Source organism: Bombina bombina, chromosome 4 (genome assembly GCF_027579735.1).
Source record: "Bombina bombina isolate aBomBom1 chromosome 4, aBomBom1.pri, whole genome shotgun sequence".
NCBI lineage: Eukaryota > Metazoa > Chordata > Amphibia > Anura > Bombinatoridae > Bombina > Bombina bombina.
The window spans coordinates 732,348,160-732,368,415 of record NC_069502.1 but is presented as its reverse complement, the minus strand read 5'-3'; the positions used below and the strand labels follow the sequence as shown (position 1 = coordinate 732,368,415).

Below are 20,256 nucleotides of genomic sequence, written 5' to 3'. Positions count from 1 at the left end.
AGACACCTTCTTCAAGTAGTGGTACAGGAAGAAGTCTGCATCCTTCAAGAAAAACATGATTTTCATGCAGGACAATGCTCCATCACACGCGTCCAAGTACTCCACAGCGTGGCTGGCAAGAAAGGGTATAAAAGAAGAAAATCTAATGACATGGCCTCCTTGTTCACCTGATCTGAACCCCATTGAGAACCTGTGGTCCATCATCAAATGTGAGATTTACAAGGAGGGAAAACAGTACACCTCTCTGAACAGTGTCTGGGAGGCTGTGGTTGCTGCTGCACGCAATGTTGATGGTGAACAGATCAAAACACTGACAGAATCCATGGATGGCAGGCTTTTGAGTGTTCTTGCAAAGAAAAGTGGCTATATTGGTCACTGATTTGTTTTTGTTTTGTTTTTGAATGTCAGAAATGTATATTTGTGAATGTTGAGATGTTATATTGGTTTCACTGGTAAAAATAAATAATTGAAATGGGTATATATTTGTTTTTTGTTAAGTTGCCTAATAATTATGCACAGTAATAGTCACCTGCACACACAGATATCCCCCTAAAATAGCTATAACTAAAAACAAACTAAAAACTACTTCCAAAACTATTCAGCTTTGATATTAATGAGTTTTCTCCAACATAGGTGTGTCCGGTCCACGGCGTCATCCTTACTTGTGGGATATTCTCTTCCCCAACAGGAAATGGCAAAGAGCCCAGCAAAGCTGGTCACATGATCCCTCCTAGGCTCCGCCTACCCCAGTCATTCTCTTTGCCGTTGTACAGGCAACATCTCCACGGAGATGGCTTAGAGTTTTTTAGTGTTTAACTGTAGTTTTTCATTATTCAATCAAGAGTTTGTTATTTTCAAATAGTGCTGGTACGTACTATTTACTCAGAAACAGAAAAGAGATGAAGAATTCTGTTTGTATGAGGAAAATGATTTTAGCAACCGTAACTAAAATCCATGGCTGTTCCACACAGGACTGTTGAGAGCAATTAACTTCAGTTGGGGGAACAGTTTGCAGTCTCTTGCTGCTTGAGGTATGACACATTCTAACAAGACGATGTAATGCTGGAAGCTGTCATTTTCCCTATGGGATCCGGTAAGCCATGTTTATTACGATTGTAAATAAGGGCTTCACAAGGGCTTATTTAAACTGTAGACTTTTTTTGGGCTAAATCGATTGATATTAACACTTATTTAGCCTTGAGGAATCATTTATTCTGGGTATTTTGATTTAATAATATCGGCAGGCACTGTTTTAGACACCTTATTCTTTAGGGGCTTTCCCAAAGCATAGGCAGAGTCTCATTTTCGCGCCGGTGTTGCGCACTTGTTTTTGAGAGGCATGGCATGCAGTCGCATGTGAGAGGAGCTCTGATACTTATAAAAGACTTCTGAAGGCGTCATTTGGTATCGTATTCCCCTTTGGGTTTGGTTGGGTCTCAGCAAAGCAGATACCAGGGACTGTAAAGGGGTTTAAAGCTTAAAACGGCTCCGGTTCCGTTATTTTAAGGGTTAAAGCTTCCAAAATTGGTGTGCAATATTTTCAAGGCTTTAAGACGCTGTGGTGAAAATTTGGTGAATTTTGAACAATTCCTTCATGTTTTTTCGCAATTGCAGTAATAAAGTGTGTTCAGTTTAAAATTTAAAGTGACAGTAACGGTTTTATTTTAAAACGTTTTTTTGTACTTTCTGATCAAGTTTATGCCTGTTTAACATGTCTGAACTACCAGATAGACTGTGTTCTGAATGTGGGGAAGCCAGAATTCCTATTCATTTAAATAAATGTGATTTATGTGATAATGACAATGATGCCCAAGATGATTCCTCAAGTGAGGGGAGTAAGCATGGTACTGCATCATTCCCTCCTTCGTCTACACGAGTCTTGCCCACTCAGGAGGCCCCTAGTACATCTAGCGCGCCAATTCTCCTTACTATGCAACAATTAACGGCTGTAATGGATAATTCTGTCAAAAACATTTTAGCCAAAATGAACCCTTGTCAGCGTAAGCGTGGCTGCTCTGTTTTAGTTACTGAAGAGCATGACGACGCTGATATTAATATCTCTGAAGGGCCCCTAACCCAATCTGAGGGGGCCAGGGAGGTTTTGTCTGAGGGAGAAATTACTGATTTAGGGAACATTTCTCAGCAGGCTGAATCTGATGTGATTACATTTAAATTTAAATTGGAACATCTCCGCATTTTGCTTAAGGAGGTATTATCCACTCTGGATGATTGTGAAAATTTAGTCATCCCAGAGAAACTATGTAAAATGGACAAGTTCCTAGAGGTGCCGGGGCTCCCAGAAGCTTTTCCTATACCCAAGCGGGTGGCGGACATTGTTAATAAAGAATGGGAAAGGCCCGGTATTCCTTTCGTCCCTCCCCCCATATTTAAAAAATTGTTTCCTATGGTCGACCCCAGAAAGGACTTATGGCAGTCAGTCCCCAAGGTCGAGGGAGCGGTTTCTACTTTAAACAAACGCACCACTATTCCCATAGAGGATAGTTGTGCTTTCAAAGATCCTATGGATAAAAAATTAGAAGGTTTGCTTAAAAAGATGTTTGTTCAGCAGGGTTACCTTCTACAACCCATTTCATGCATTGTCCCTGTCACTACAGCCGCATATTTCTGGTTTGATGAACTGCTTAAGGTGCTCGATAGTGACTCTCCTCCTTATGAGGAGATTATGGACAGAATCAATGCTCTCAAATTGGCTAATTCTTTCACTCTAGACGCCTCTTTGCAATTGGCTAAGTTAGCGGCTAAGAACTCTGGGTTTGCTATTGTGGCGCGCAGAGCGCTTTGGTTGAAATCTTGGTCGGCTGATGCGTCTTCCAAGAACAAGCTACTAAACATTCCTTTCAAGGGGAAAACGCGGTTTGGTCCTGACTTGAAAGAGATTATCTCTGATATCACTGGGGGTAAGGGCCACGCCCTTCCTCAGGATCGGCCCTTCAAGGCAAAAAATAGACCTACTTTTCGTCCCTTTCGTAAAAACGGACCAGCCCAAGGTGTTACGTCCTCTAAGCAAGAGGGTAATACTTCTCAGGCCAAGCCGGCTTGGAGACCAATGCAAGGCTGGAACAAGGGAAAGCAGGCCAAGAAACCTGCCACTGTTACCAAGACAGCATGAAATATTGGCCCCCGATCCGGGACCGGATCTGGTGGGGGGCAGACTCTCTCTCTTCGCTCAGGCTTGGGCAAGAGATGTTCTGGATCCTTGGGCGCTAGAAATAGTCTCCCAGGGTTATCTTCTGGAATTCAAGGGACTTCCCCCAAGGGGGAGGTTCCACAAGTCGCAGTTGTCTTCAGACCACATAAAAAGACAGGCGTTCTTACATTGTGTAGAAGACCTGTTAAAAATGGGAGTGATTCATCCTGTTCCATTAAGAGAACAAGGGATGGGGTTCTACTCCAATCTGTTCATAGTTCCCAAAAAAGAGGGAACGTTCAGACCAATCCTAGATCTCAAGATCTTAAACAAATTTCTCAAGGTCCCATCGTTCAAGATGGAAACCATTCGAACTATCCTTCCTTCCATCCAGGAAGGTCAATTTATGACCACGGTGGATTTAAAGGATGCGTATCTACATATTCCTATCCACAAGGAACATCATCGGTTCCTAAGGTTTGCATTCCTGGACAAACATTACCAGTTCGTGGCGCTTCCTTTCGGATTAGCCACTGCTCCAAGGATTTTCACAAAGGTACTAGGGTCCCTTCTAGCGGTGCTAAGACCGAGGGGCATTGCAGTAGTACCTTACCTGGACGACATTCTGATTCAAGCGTCGTCCCTTCCTCAAGCAAAGGCTCACACGGACATTGTCCTGGCCTTTCTCAGATCTCACGGCTGGAAAGTGAACGTGGAAAAGAGTTCTCTATCCCCGTCAACAAGGGTTCCCTTCTTGGGAACAATTATAGACTCCTTAGAAATGAGGATCTTTCTAACAGAGGCCAGAAAAACAAAGCTTCTGGACTCTTGTCGGATACTTCATTCCGTTCCTCTTCCTTCCATAGCTCAGTGCATGGAAGTGATCGGGTTGATGGTGGCGGCGATGGACATAGTTCCTTTTGCGCGCATTCATCTAAGACCATTACAACTGTGCATGCTCAGTCAGTGGAATGGGGACTATACAGACTTGTCTCCGAAGATACAAGTAAATCAGAGGACCAGAGACTCACTCCGTTGGTGGCTGTCCCTGGACAATCTGTCTCAAGGGATGATGTTCCACAGACCAGAGTGGGTCATTGTCACGACCGACGCCAGTCTGATAGGCTGGGGCGCGGTCTGGGGATCCCTGAAAGCTCAGGGTCTTTGGTCTCGGGAAGAATCTCTTCTACCGATAAATATTCTGGAACTGAGAGCGATATTCAATGCGCTCCAGGCCTGGCCTCAGCTTGCGAGGACCAGGTTCATACGGTTTCAATCAGACAACATGACGACTGTTGCGTACATCAACCATCAGGGGGGAACAAGGAGTTCCCTAGCGATGGAAGAAGTAACCAAAATTATTCTTTGGGCGGAGTCTCACTCCTGCCACCTGTCTGCTATCCACATCCCAGGAGTGGAAAATTGGGAAGCGGATTTTCTGAGTCGTCAGACATTGCATCCGGGGGAGTGGGAACTCCATCCGGAAATCTTTGCCCAAGTCACTCACCTGTGGGGCATTCCAGACATGGATCTGATGGCCTCTCGTCAGAACTTCAAAGTTCCTTGCTACGGGGCCAGATCCAGGGATCCCAAGGCGGCTCTAGTGGATGCACTAGTAGCACCTTGGACCTTCAAACTAGCTTATGTGTTCCCGCCATTTCCTCTCATCCCCAGGCTGATAGCCAGGATCAAGCAGGAGAGGGCGTCGGTGATCTTGATAGCTCCTGCGTGGCCACGCAGGACTTGGTATGCAGATCTGGTGAATATGTCATCGGCTCCACCTTGGAAGCTACCTTTGAGACGAGACCTTCTTGTTCAGGGTCCGTTCGAACATCCGAATCTGGTTTCACTCCAGCTGACTGCTTGGAGATTGAACGCTTGATTTTATCGAAGCGAGGATTCTCAGATTCTGTGATCGATACTCTTGTTCAGGCCAGAAAGATTTACCACAAAATTTGGAAAAAATATATCTGTTGGTGTGAATCTAAAGGATTCCCTTGGGACAAGGTTAAGATTCCTAGGATTCTATCCTTCCTTCAAGAAGGATTGGAAAAAGGATTATCTGCAAGTTCCCTGAAGGGACAGATTTCTGCCTTGTCGGTATTACTTCACAAAAAGCTGGCAGCTGTGCCAGATGTTCAAGCCTTTGTTCAGGCTCTGGTTAGAATCAAACCTGTTTACAAACCTTTGACTCCTCCTTGGAGTCTCAATTTAGTTCTTTCAGTTCTTCAGGGGGTTCCGTTTGAACCCTTACATTCCGTTGATATTAAGTTATTATCTTGGAAAGTTTTGTTTTTAGTTGCGATTTCTTCTGCTAGAAGAGTCTCAGAATTATCTGCTCTGCAGTGTTCTCCTCCTTATCTGGTGTTCCATGCAGATAAGGTGGTTTTACGTACTAAACCTGGTTTTCTTCCAAAAGTTGTTTCTAACAAAAACATTAACCAGGAGATTATCGTACCTTCTCTGTGTCCAAAACCAGTTTCAAAGAAGGAACGTTTGTTGCACAATTTGGATGTTGTTCGCGCTCTAAAATTCTATTTAGATGCTACAAAGGATTTTAGACAAACATCTTCCTTGTTTGTTGTTTATTCAGGTAAAAGGAGAGGTCAAAAAGCAACTTCTACCTCTCTCTCTTTTTGGATTAAAAGCATCATCAGATTGGCTTACGAGACTGCCGGACGGCAGCCTCCCGAAAGAATCACAGCTCATTCCACTAGGGCTGTGGCTTCCACATGGGCTTTCAAGAACGAGGCTTCTGTTGATCAGATATGTAGGGCAGCGACTTGGTCTTCACTGCACACTTTTAACAAATTTTACAAGTTTGATACTTTTGCTTCTTCTGAGGCTATTTTTGGGAGAAAGGTTTTGCAAGCCGTGGTGCCTTCCATTTAGGTGACCTGATTTGCTCCCTCCCTTCATCCGTGTCCTAAAGCTTTGGTATTGGTTCCCACAAGTAAGGATGACGCCGTGGACCGGACACACCTATGTTGGAGAAAACAGAATTTATGTTTACCTGATAAATTTCTTTCTCCAACGGTGTGTCCGGTCCACGGCCCGCCCTGGTTTTTTTAATCAGGTCTGATATTTTATTTTCTTTAACTACAGTCACCACGGTACCATATGGTTTCTCCTATGCAAATATTCCTCCTTAACGTCGGTCGAATGACTGGGGTAGGCGGAGCCTAGGAGGGATCATGTGACCAGCTTTGCTGGGCTCTTTGCCATTTCCTGTTGGGGAAGAGAATATCCCACAAGTAAGGATGACGCCGTGGACCGGACACACCGTTGGAGAAAGAAATTTATCAGGTAAACATAAATTCTGTTTTTTGGGTTCATTGAGAACATGGTTGTTGTTAAATAATAAAATTAATCCTCAAAAATACAACTTGCCTAATAATTCTGCACTCCCTGTAATAGTTGTCATGATAAGCTTTTATATGCAGAGAATGTGTCCATCAGTAATAGTACTATGCCTGTTGTTCCTTCAACATCTAATGTACAATATATACCTGTGAATATAAAAGATTTTATTGCTGATGTGATTCAGAAGGCTTTGTTTGCCATTCTGCCATCTAATAAATGTAAAAAGTCTTTTAAAACTTCTCATAAAGTTGATGAAATTTCTAATGACCGACAACATACTGAATTATCCTCATCTGAAGAGGGTCTATCTGATTCAGAAGATCCTTCCTCAGATATTGACACTGACAATTCTACTTATTTATTTAAAATGGAGTATATTCGTTCCTTGTTAACAGAAGTGTTGATTACATTAGATATTGAGGAAACTACTCCTCTTGATATTAAAACTAGTAAACGTTTAAATTCTGATTATAAACCTCCTGTGGCTACTCCAGAGGTTTTTCCAGTTCCTTATGCTATTTCTGATATGATTTCTAAGGAATGGAATAGGCCTGGTACTTCTTTTATTCCTTCTTCAAGGTTTAAAAAATTGTTTCCTTTGCCAGCAGTTAGATTGGAGTTTTGGGAAATGATCCCCAAAGTTGATGGGGCTATTTCTACTCTTGCTAAACGTACTACTATTCCTATGGAAGATAGTACTTCTTTTAATGCCCTTTAGATAGGAAACTTGAATCTTATCTAAGGAAAGCTTATTTATATTCTGGTCATCTCCTCAGGCCTGCCATTTCTATTGCTGATGTTGCAACTGCATCAACTTTTTGGTTGGAAAGTTTAGCGCAACAGGAAACAGATCCTGATTTGTCTAGCATTGTTCGCTTGCTTCAACATGCTAATCATTTTATTTGTGATGCCATTTTTGATATCATCAAAATTGATGTTAAATCTATGTCTTTAGCTATTTTAGCTAGAAGAGCTTTGTGGCTTAAATATTGGAATGCTGACATGGTATCTAAGTCTAGATTACTATCTCTTTCTTTCCAAGGTAATAAGTTATTTGGTTCTCAGTTGGATTTGATTATTTCAACTGTCACTGGGGGGAAGGGAGTTGTTTGCCTCAGGATAAAATACCTAAGGGTAAATCTAAAGCTTCTAACCACTTTCGTTCCGTTCTACAAAATAAGGAACAGAAACCTAATCCTTCCCCCAAAGAATCTGGTTCCAATTGGAAACCTTATTCAAGTTGGAGTGAAACCAAAGCCAGCCCCCAAGTCTGCATGAAGGTGCGGCCCTCATTCCAGCTCAGCTGGTAGGGGGCAGATTAAGATTCTTCCAAAACATTTGGGCAGATTCTGTCCAAACTCATTGGATTCAGAGTATTGTCTCTCAAGGGTACCGAATAGGATTTAGAGTAAGACCTCCTGTGAGGTTTTTTCTCTCACGCATCCCAGTAAATCCAGTAAAGGCTCAAGCTTTTCTGAAGTGTGTTTCAGACCTGGAGCTCTCAGGGGTAATCATACCAGTTCCATTTCAGGAACAGGGTCTGGGGTTTTATTCAAATCTATTCATTGTCCCAAAGAAAGAAAATTATTTCAGGCCAGTTCTGGATCTGAAAATTTTGAATAGTTATGTAAGAGTGCTAACTTTCAAAATGGTGACTATACAGGCTATTCTGCCTTTTGTTCAGCAAGGGCATTATATGTCCACAATAGACTTACAGCATGCTTATCTTCATATTCCGATTCATCCAGACCATTATCAGTTTCTGAGATTCTCTTTTCTAGACAAGCATTACCAATTTGTCGCTCTTCCGTTTGTCCTAGCGACAGCTCCAAGATTCTTTTTGAAAGTTCTCGGTGCCCTACTCTCTGTAATCAGAGAACGTGGTATTGTGGTGTTTCCTTATTTGGATGATATCTTGGTACTAGCTCAGTCTTTACATTCTGCAGAATCTCACACGAATCAACTAGTGTTGTTTCTTTAAAGACATGGTTGGAGGATCAATTTACCAAAAAGTTCTTTGATTCCTCAGATAAGGGTCACCTTTTTAGGTTTCCAGATAGATTCAGTGTCCATGACTCTGTCTCTAACAGACAAGAGGCGATTAAAATTGGTTTCAGCTTGTCAGAACCTTCAGTCTCAGTCATTCTCTTCAGTGGCTATGTGCATGGAAGTTTTAGGTCTCATGACTGCAGCATCAGACGCGATCCACTTTGCTTGTTTTCATATGAGACCTCTCCAACTTTGTATGCTGAACCAGTGGTGCAGGGATTATATAAAGATATCACAATTAATATCCTTAAATCCCAATGTTCGACTCTCTCTGACTTGGTGGTTAGATCACCATCGTATAGTTCAAGGGGCCTCTTTTGTTCGTCCAACCTGGACTGCGATCACAACAGATGCAAGTCTTTCAGGTTGGGGAGCTGTCTGGGGATCTCTGACAGCACAAGGGGTTTGGAAACCTCAAGAGGTGAGGTTACCAATCAATATTTTAGAACTCTGTGCTATCTTCAGGGCTCTTCAGGTGTGGCCTCTGTTGAAGAAAGAACCATTCATTTGTTTTCAGACAGACAATATCACAACTGTGGCATATGTCAATCATCAGGTTGGGACTCGCAGTCCCAAAGCCATGAAAGAAGTATCTTGGATACTTGCTTTGGCGGAATCCAGCTCCTGTCTAATTTCTGCAGTTCATATGCCAGGTATTGACAATTGGGAAGCGGATTATCTCAGCCGTCAGACTTTACATCTGGGGGAGTGATCGCTCTATCCAGATGTGTTTTCTCAGATTGTTCAGATGTGGGGTCTTCCAGAAATAGATCTGATGGCTTCCCATCTAAACAAGAAACTTCCCAGGTACCTGTCCAGGTTCAGGGATCCTTAGGTGGAGTGTGGATGTGTTAGCAGTTCCTTGGTGTTATATCTTCCCGCCTCTAGTTCTTCTTCCAAAAGTGATCTCCAAAATCATCATTGAACAATCGTTTGTGTTGCTGGTAGCTCCAACATGGCCTCACAGGTTTTGGTATGCGAATCTTGTTCGGATGTCCAGCTGCCAACCTTGGCCACTTCCATTAAGGCTAGACCTTCTGTCTCAAAGTCCGTTTTTCCATCAGGATCTCAAATCATTAAATTTGAGATCTTCTGCTAGAAGTTATCCTGATTTTTCCATCAGGATAAGGCAGTTTTGCGGACTTCATTTAAATTCTTACCTAAGGTTGTGAATTCTAACAACATTAATAGAGAAATTGTTGTCCCTTCTTTGTGTTCTAATCCTAAGAATTATTTGGAGAAATCCTTGCATTCTTTGGATGTGGTAAGAGCTTTGAAATATTATGTTGAAGCTACTAAAGTTTTCAGGAAGACTTCTAGTCTATTTGTTATCTTTTCTGGTTCTAGGAAAGGTCAGAAGGCTTCTGCCATTTCCATGGCATCTTGGTTAAAGCTTTTGATTCATAAGGCTTATTTGGAGTCACAGCTCATTCTACTAGATCAGTCTCCACGTTGTGGATTTTTAAGAATGAAGCTTCAGTTGATCAGATTTGCAAAGCAGCAACTTGGTCTTCTTTGCATACATTTACTAAATTCTACCGTTTTTATGTATTTGCTTCTTCGAAAGCAGTTTTTGGTAGAAAAGTTCTTCAGGCAGCTGTTTGATTCCTCTGCTTATGTTTTAAGTTTTTTTCTTTCATTTATGATAAAACTTTTTTTTTTTTTGGTTGTGGATTTATCTTTCTTAGCGGAAAATGGCTGTTATTATTTTATCCCTCCCTCTCTAGTGACTCTTGTGTGGAGTTCCACATCTTGGGTATTTCTATCCCATACGTCACTAGCTCATGGACTCTTGCCAATTACATGAAAGAAAACATAATTTATGTAAGAACTTAAAAAAAAAATTAATTCCTTTCATATTGGCAAGAGTCTATGAGACCCACCCTTTTTATGGTGGTTATGATTTTTTTGTATAAAGCACAATTATTTCCAAATTCCTTTGTTGATGCTTTTTACTCTTTTCTTTTTCACCCTACTACTTGGCTATTCGTTAAACTGAATTGTGGGTGTGATGAGGGGTGTATTTATAGGCATTTTTAGGTTTGGGAAACTTTGCCCCTTCTGGTAGGATTGTATATCCCATACGTCACTCTCTCATGGACTCTTGCCAATATGAAAGAAATTAATTTATCAGGTAAGTTATTACATAAATTAGGTTTTTCAGGGTCTTGGCAATCTTCTTATAGCCTAGGCCATTTTTATATAGTGCAACAATTCTTTTTAATTAGATCCTTAGAGAGTTCTTTGCTATGAGGTGCCATGTTGAACTTCCAGTGACCAGTATGAGAGAGTGGGAGAGTGATAACACCACATTTAACACACCTGCTCCCTATTCGCACCTGAGACCTTGTAACACTGAGTCACATGACACAGGGGAGGGAAAATGGATAATTGGGCCCAATTTGGACATTTCCACTTAGGGGTGTTTAGACATTAATGTCTGTGAGTTTAGTTATTTTGAGGGGACAGCAGATTTACACTGTTATACAGGCTGTACACTCACTACTTTACATTGTAGCAAAGTGTCATTTCTTCAGTGTTGTCACATGAAAAGATATAATAACATATTTACAAAAATGTAAGGGGTGTACTTTGTGTGATACTGTAATACAGCGTTATTGCTGCTAAACAATTACATCCCCTGTGTGGACTGGTCCTTTAAAGTATTTATCCCTTGGTTTCACAAGTGGAAACCAGATAATTTATTTACTCAGAAATTCCCAACTCTGCCCCTGATTAACAAATCATGTTCCTGGACCATCCATTTCAGCCTTCAGACTGCCCATAATTTGCTCTACGTTTCATGGTCCTTGTATGTACTTTTAAGAAAATTGCTAGATGTTTATGCAGTATAGGAAGGACCACATTAGGAGCCACACTTTTTTCATTTGAAGGGCTAATTAACACATTTTAGAAAGGCTATGAATCCAACAAATATATTCATAAGTTAAAGGGACAGTCTACTTTAGAATTTGTATTGTTTAAACAGATAGATAATCCCTTTATTCATTCCCCAGTTTTGCATAACCAAACCGTTATATTAATATACTTTATACCTATGTGATTACCTTGTATCTAAGCCTCTGCAAACTGCCCCCTTATTTCAGTTATTTTGACAGACTTGCATTTTAGTCAATCAGTGCCCTCTCATAAATAACTCCACTGGAATGAGCACAAAGTTATCTATATGGCACATATTAACTAATGCCCTCTAGCTGTGAAACAATGCATCCAGAAAAGAGGCGGCCTTGAAGGGCTTTGAAATTATGGAACTTATGGTAGCAAAAAAAACCATGCTTTAGATAGATGACTTGAGCACTATATATATATAAAATTGTAACATACCTTGTTGCAGACTCAGCTACTATATATGCTGAAGACCCGTGCACTCAGCCTATCTTTAGTATGATCTTCTGGAAAACAGCAACATTTCAACAAGAAATACAAAGAGAAAGAAGTAAATTTGATAATAGAAGGAAATAGGACAGTTGATGAAAGTTTAACCCTTGCCCAAAGTACCAGAGAATTGTTAGCATGTTTGCTATAACTCCGTTTAAACAAAAATACTTTTTTTTACTATTATTTCAGAAAACTATATATAGTTTTTTTGACATAAAAGAGCTTTAAAAGGACAGTTAACACCAGCATCGTTGTTGTTTAAAAAAAGATAGATAATCCCTTTATTACCCATTCTCCAGTTTTGCATAACCAACACAATTATAATAATGTATATGTACCATTGATTGCAAAGAAAAAGAAAATTCTTGCAAAAAAAGACAAAGACTGCCTTTCTCTAGATAGATATATTCACAGAAATATATCTATCTAGAGAAAGGCAGTCTGTCTTTTTTTGCAAGAATTTTCTTTTTCTTTGCAGTCAATGGTACATATACATGTATTCTTCTAGCCTCTCTCTCAAATTATAGGACTAACATATGAATATAATTAATTATTTTGCCCTATAATTTTTATTTTCAAACCCACTTGCCCTCAGCCCCCCAGTTATAATAATACATGTTTTATCTACATAATTACCTTGTATCTAAGCCTCTGCAAACTGCCCCCTTATTTCAGTTCTTTTGACAGACATTGTAGCCAATCAGAGCTGGCTTCTAGGTAACTTCACGTGCGTGAACTCAATGTTATTTATATGAAACACATAAACTAATGCCCTCTAGAGGTGAAAAACTGTCAAAATTCATTCAGATTAGAGGCGGCCTTCAAAGTCTAAGAAATTAGCATATGAGCCTTCTACGTTTAGCTTTCAACTAAGAATACCAAGAGAACAAAGCAAAATTGGCGATAAAAGTAAATTGAAAAGCTGTTTAAAATGCCCTATCTGAATCATGCAAGTTTATTTTGGACTTGACTGTCCCTTTAAGTGGATAACTGTTTCAACTAGCTATATATTAAGGGAATTTTTCTTTCATTATCCAGATAGAGCATAATATTTTAAATAACTTTCCAATTTACTTCTATTATATTTTTTTCTGTTTACTTGTTATCCTTTGTTGAAAAGCAGGACGGGAAGTGCAGGAGTGTGCATGTGTCAGCATTACTATATTGCAGAAATTTTGCAACAATGTTATACATTAGCAAGATGGCAGCACTATTTCCAGTCATGTAGTGCTCCAGACATATGCACGATACCAATCTATATATATCAACAAATAATATCAAGAGAACAAAGCAAATTTGATAATAGAAGTAAACTGGAAACTTATTTAAAATTGTATTCTCTATCTGAATCTTGAAAGAAAAATGTTGGGTTTCATGTCCCTTTAAGAAACTACTACAAAAATACATAAAAAGATGATCACAATCCACAACATTTCGTAGCTTTCTAACTCTGTAGAAAAAAAAGTCTCAAAATTGGCATCCTCTGATTCAGCTAAGGCCAAAAGTATATTTTTTAAATTATTTTTGATAATTTTAAGGTCTTTATCTGCAGCTAAAATCTGTCTAAAATGATGCAATTGGGGATCTATCATTTGGTATAGCAGAACTGCCCAAATATCTATGCAATCATAGAAAAAAAATTGTTAACTTTTTCACAAGCTTTGAGTTTTTCACTGAAATTGTTTACACACAACTGCAGTCATAAGACAAATGGTTATAAAAGCTTCTTGGGGATCCCCTTTGTTCAGAAATAGCAGACAAGCATGGCTTTGTCATTGGTTTTTGGTAACAAGAAGGCAGCTAACTACAGCTGCACACCATACTTCTGAAATTCCCAACAGTGAAAGGGTTAATCAATTAGCTAGTAATGGTAATATATGCTGTAGTGTAGGGATTATTTTCCCACCCCCTGATCCCTCCCAAACAGCTTGCTTCTCCACCCCCCACTTACACTGGTCACTACTATTTTAGGTACTGACAGCCAGTATGCAGTTTAGTTTTTTTTTTGTTTATTTTAATTTCTGTAATGTAGGGATTCCTCCTCATCCTACCACATCCCTGACCCCCCCCCCCACCCAAAAGCTTTCTAACTCTCCTCCTCCCACTGTTATCTGCCATCTTAGTGCTTTTTATTTGTATTTTTCTCTGTAGTGTAGGATCCTCCCCACAATCGATCAGGTGTTTTGTTTTTCTGTAGTGTAAGGACCCCCTCAAAAAAATGTTTCCTGTGTAGGGACCCATCCCTTCTTCTCCCTTACTAAACTTTTCGGTAGTGTAGGGACCTGACCTTCCCTCCCTTCTCCTGTGATGGGCTGTCCACCCACTTCCCTCTTTCCCTCCCACACCTCCCTCCAGCACCACTGCGATATTGTTACAGACAGTAGTAATGACATTGTCACTGTAATGATTGGCAATCTAGCATCATAAGGTAAGGGAGCAGAATTGGTGCTCCCTTACCAGATTAAGGCAGATGCCTTCTGCCCCCTTGGATACAGCTCCCACAGGACTACAACCTTTGCCTCTGTGCCAGACGTAGGTACTATTAGCACAAGGTGTTAATTGTGACTTCCATGTCCCATTAATTTAACCTAACTTGTGTCAATTCCTTTTAAATAATGTGTTCCCAATGATCCATTTTACTTGCTGTGGTGTTTAAAGTTGTTTACAAATACTTACTTTGCCTTTACTTTGTCATTTGAAATAGTTAATTTTGCCTGTTAAAACCACCACCCATACTGAAAATATAAATACTTTTGTATTCTGTAACGAAAAACTATGTAAGAATCAGCAGCAGCATAATTAACGGTTCTATTACTGAGAGGTTTAAGTTGTACAGGGGGACTAGACATGGATGTCCATTATCCCCTCTCCTTTTTAATTTGTCTCTAGAACCTTTGGCAATACTATTAAAGGGACATTATACACTCATTTTTTCTTTGCATAAATGTTTTGTAGATGATCTATTTATATAGCCCATAAAGTTGTTTTTTCATTTTTTTTATAGTTTTGCTTATTTTTAAATAACATTGCTCTGATTTTCAGTCTCCTAATCAAGCCCCAAAGTTTTAGAAGAGTACCGTCAGATACCTACTCCAGCTTGCTCCTGTTTGAGTAAAGGGTCTTTTCATATGCAAAATAAGGGGGGAGTGTCTTATTTCCCACTTGTAGTGGGCTTTCCAGCTACCTTTTCAACAGAGCTAAACTGAGAGCTTCTAAGTAAGTTTTTAAACAGTTTTATACTGGATTTTTATATCAGTATCTGTGCATCTTATTCTTTATAGTAGTGTCTATTACATGCAGTTATATGAAAATTGGTATATACTGACCCTTTAAGACAACATTTAACGGGTATTCAAGTGGGTGGTCAGAGGTTCATTCTTTCTCTATACGCAGATGACCTTCTAATTTACTTAAGTATTCTGGGTGACTCGTTGCCCAAGCTGTTATCAGATATACAGTTATTCAGAGGTATTTCAGGGTATAAAATCAACTTGGGGAAATCCGAATTACTTTGGTTAAACAAAGAGGTTAGTCAAATAAAATATTTGGGAATATTACTAACTAGGAATTCGCAAGAGTGGTATGACTTAAATTTTGTAAAACTTTTCAGAGAATGTAAAAGGAAGATGGAGGATTGCAGGAATATCCCAATATCCCTGTTATACTGATCAAAACTATTTTGTTCCCCAATCTACTATTCTAAAACATGGCTCTTTTTCTAAGGAGGTTAGATGTGGCTAGGTTTAACCACCTCTGTACAAAATGAATCTGGAATAGGAAGAAATCACGGTATGCATTAAGTAAACTGATGTGTTCCAACGAAGCTGGAGGATTAGCTCTTCCAAATATTAAATATTATAATTGAACTGCATTATTAAAAGTCGCAATAGATTGGATTACGGAGCAGGAATATGTTTAATTTTTACAATGTGAGACCAATGTGATAGCCCCCTACGATTTAAAAGCGATCCTGCATTGTCCAAAGACTAAACTTCCAAATAAAGTTGGTAACTTTCTATCTTTCAAAAATATAGTTTTAGCTTGGCAAAAATACTGTACGGAAATAAATGTTAGTCCGTTTGTACCGAATACTTAACGATCTTAGGAAACTCTTTTCTCCCCAGGAACCTCATATGATTTTCAAACAATGGAAAAGTAAAGGCCTAATATACATCAAACAACTATTAACATCTGACTTTCTGGTTAACGCCTTTCATAATATTTCAACACAATTCCAATTACATAAAAATGATTTCTTCGCCTTCTTACAAATAAGACACTTTATTAACGAACTTAAATGACAGTACAAACCAGATTGGTCAGTAGGAATATTAGGTAGCAGAATTAAGCTATACCATGCAGGGGTTTATTCTATCTCCGGTTTGTACACGTTATTGTGCATTTGAATACAAAACAAATAGAAGGAATAAAAGTTAAGGGACAGAAAGATTTTCCCAATATTAGTGACATAAGGATACAGGAAAGCCTAATTAATTAATTAATAAACAAAATAGGTACCAACTACTTGGCTTGAATCCCACTTAAAATTAATAAACAGGAGTTACATAGCAAATAGTTTGAACAAATGGTATAAATTAAATCAAGTATGCCCTAAATGTAGCTCAAGAACAGCAGATCTTCATTATTACAAATAAATTACTGGCTCAAGGAAATAATATTTATAGAATCAGAGATCCATGTACTCCAAGTATTCTATTTAGTGAAGTACTCAGAATGATGTCAATACCATTAAACTACTAACAAGGAACCTGATTCTTAAAAACTGGAAGTCTGCCAGACTCCCAAAATGTATTGAATATAACAAAAACTCTGATACTTCAGTGTACAATGGAGCAAATACTCTTTACAACAACCGACTAATACACAATTAAGACACTTTTTTAATAAGTGGATAACCGTCATTAAATCACTATCCGAAAATGCACAAGCCCAATTAATAAGACCTTTCAATAATACAGAATTTGTACTACAAAAAATTAACGCAGATATTTTCCAAATTCCTGGCTAGTTGCTTAAAGGGATAGTAAACCCCAAATTTTTCTTTTAGAATTCAGATAGAAAATACAATTTTAAACAACTTTCCAATGTAATTCTATTATCAAATTTTTATAATTCTCTTGTAATCCGTTGCTGAAGGGACAGCATTGCACTACTGACAGGAAGCTGAAAATATCTATTTAGCCAACCACAAGAGACACATGTGTGTGGGCACCAATTAGCAACAGTTCCCACTAGTGTAGGATATGTGCGTATTTATTTTTTAACAAGGGATACTAAGAGAATGAAGCACATTTGAAAATAGAAGCGAATTTAAAAGTGTCTTAAAATTGCATGCTCTATCTGAATCATGCAAGTTGAATGTTGACTTTCCTATCCCTTTAAGGAATGAAAAAGGAAAATCATTTTTGTTTCCCCCCCCCCCCCACCCCCCTGGAAAAAGTATAAATTTAGAAGACTTTGTTTAATTGAAGAAGTTTCTGACGAGAATGTATGTATAAATGATGCAAAGAAGAATCATGTCAGACAGAATGTCTTTTTATTTATTTTTTCTATTGTGTTGTGTGTCTTATTCTTATGATGAATTTAGTCAATACATGGATTTATAAGAATAGCATGACATGTTTCCTGCTTTTTTTTTAACTCTGTGAGTTTCTTATTGTTTTGAAAAATGAATAAAAATATATTTAAAAAAAAAAAGAAGAAGAATGCAGCAGCCCATTGGGTGGTGGGACTGACAGATAATAAAATATTAATTTTCAGTTGCTCTCTATGTATCAACCTTTGTATATAGACAATCAGATAAAATAATGAGGCTTGTGTGTATACATAAATATATAAGAATGTCTTCTCTTTCTGCAAGCGCAGCCCATTTAAATTTAGTTATTTTCAATTAACAAAAACAGCTATTTCATATACAAAAATAAACCCATACATTTAATACTCTGTAGCTGGCATAACAAGTCATTGGAAACCCATTAAGGGAAAATTAATTTTACAGTGCAATGTCCCTTTGATAATTGTCCTTGAAGACAACGTTGACAGACAGTAGCATACAGGCATATATAGCTGAACGTTACTGTAGATACCTACATAACTGTGGTCTTTGCAAAAGCTGTTGGTCTTTAATACTTGACATTGCTTAATTAATCTTTTTATTCTACTTTCCTACATAGTGGATTTGTTGGTCCGACATTAGGCGGCTTTTTGAATGACAAATTTCATTTTCAATGGGCAGCGGCTATGCAAGGAATTCTACCACTCTTGGTTGTGAGTAGTACATTATATAATTTTACTAACTATCAAAACAGAATTAACAATTAGTAGTATAGTATTTATAATACTCTCTTTTTATTTATCATCAGAGTTTTCTGTGCACTGTTTTTTACATTTGGGATGCCCATAAAGAAAAGAAAAGGTGAGATAATCAAACTATAATACACTTTATTGTAGAGATGTCCAGTTAAAGGATTTAGATACAGCATGCAATTTTAAACAGTTTTCTAATTTACTTCTATTATCTAATTTGCTTAATTCTTTTGATATCCTTTGCTGAAAGTATATCTAGATAGTGTCAGTAGCTGCTGATTGGTGGCTGCACATAGATGCCTTGTGTGATTGGATCACCCATATGCATTGTTATTTCTTCAACAAAGGCAATCTAAAGAATGAAGCAAATTAGATGATAGAAGTAAATTGGAATGGAAAAAATGTGAGTCTTTTTAACCCCTTAATAATTTAACCCCTTCAGGCACGTCCTACATTGGGTGTCAGTTAATGACCAAGGACGTGCCTGACATGTCCTCTGGGGTTTCAAACACTGGAAGTGATCCTGATTGCTTCCAGACGCTTTCATTGTATTGCAGTGATGTCTCGATATTGAGGCATTCTGCAATACCCTCTGTGGCCCTCTCTGCATTGGCCAGCGATGGTGCCAATCATTGGTGGATGGGAGCCATAGAAGGAGGCAGGTGGGTGGCCCATCGCTGGTCCACTTCCTTCCAGGTGCCGGGGGCGGGTGCGCTCGCTGATACACGGGGAGCACACGCAGGTGACCCGGATGGACTGGGACTGCTACACTACAGAAAAGTGTAAGTGATGGAGGGAGAGGGGGCAAATAAATGATTGAAAAGGGATCTGGGAGGGGTAGGGGGTAGGGATATGGGGGTGCAGCTACAGAAAATGCTAAAAAAAGCTAAAATTAACCCTACAAGCTTACTACAAACTACCTAATTAACCCCTTCACTGCTGGGCATAATGCAAGTGTGGTGCGCAGTGGCATTTAGCGGCTTTTTAATTACCAAAAAGCAATACAAAAGCCATATATGTCTGCTATTTCTGAACAAAGGGGATCCCAGAGAAGCATTTACAACCATTTATGCCATAATTGCACACGCTGTAATTTCAGTGAGAAACCTAAAGTTTGTGAAAAAGTGAAATGGTGGCATGAAATATATCAAAATGGGCCTAGATTAATACTTTGGGTTGTCTACTAAAAAAAATATATACATGTGAAGGGTTATTCAGGGATTCCTGACAGATATCAGTGTTCCAATGTAACTATCGCTAATTTTTAAAAAGAATGGCTTGGAAATAGCAAAGTGCTACTTGTACTTATTGCCCTATAACTTGCAAAAAAAGCAAAGCACATGTAAACATTGGGTATTTCTAAACTCAGGACAAAATTTAAACTATTAGCATGGGTGTTTTTGGTGGTTGTAGATGTGTAACAGATTTTGGGGGTCAAAGTTAGAAAAAGTGTGTTTTTTTCCATTTTTTCATTATATTTTATAAAAAAATATAGTAAATTATAAGATATGATGAAAATAATGGTATCTTTAGAAAGTCCATTTTAAGGAGGGAAATTACAACTAAACACAAACACCACAGAAATGTAAAAATAGCCCTGGTACCAAACAGTCAGAAAATTGAAAAGTGCTGTGGTCACTAAGGGGTTAAGGAAAGTGAATCTTTCAATTTAAATGCCTTTATGAAAAAAAAAATGTAATGCACAAATTTTAACTTGTAAACTTTTAAATGTAAAACTGATAAGTAGCATGTAAACCTGGTTATACTTGCAAGTATTTAATTTATGTAACTAAATAGGAATAAGCCATATGTAATGAATTAATCTTATTTCTTTCATGTAATTAGCAAGAGTCCATGAGCTAGTGACGTATGGGATATACATTCCTACCAGGAGGGGCAAAGTTTCCCAAACCTCAAAATGCCTATAACTACACCCCTCACCACACCCACAAATCAAATCCTTAAATTTA

The 20,256-nt window shown here is 38.7% G+C and overlaps 1 protein-coding gene across 1 annotated transcript in view; it reads left to right on the top strand.

Moving 5' to 3' along the window:
- SLC18B1 (solute carrier family 18 member B1) overlaps positions 1-20,256 on the top strand; it is a 204,047-nt gene that overhangs the window by 169,549 nt on the left and 14,242 nt on the right. Inside the window, exons 13-14 of the mRNA XM_053710946.1 lie at positions 18,154-18,247; positions 18,343-18,395. Of these exons, the coding sequence (XP_053566921.1) occupies positions 18,154-18,247; positions 18,343-18,395 (147 nt within the window). The remainder of the gene's footprint in view (positions 1-18,153; positions 18,248-18,342; positions 18,396-20,256) is intronic.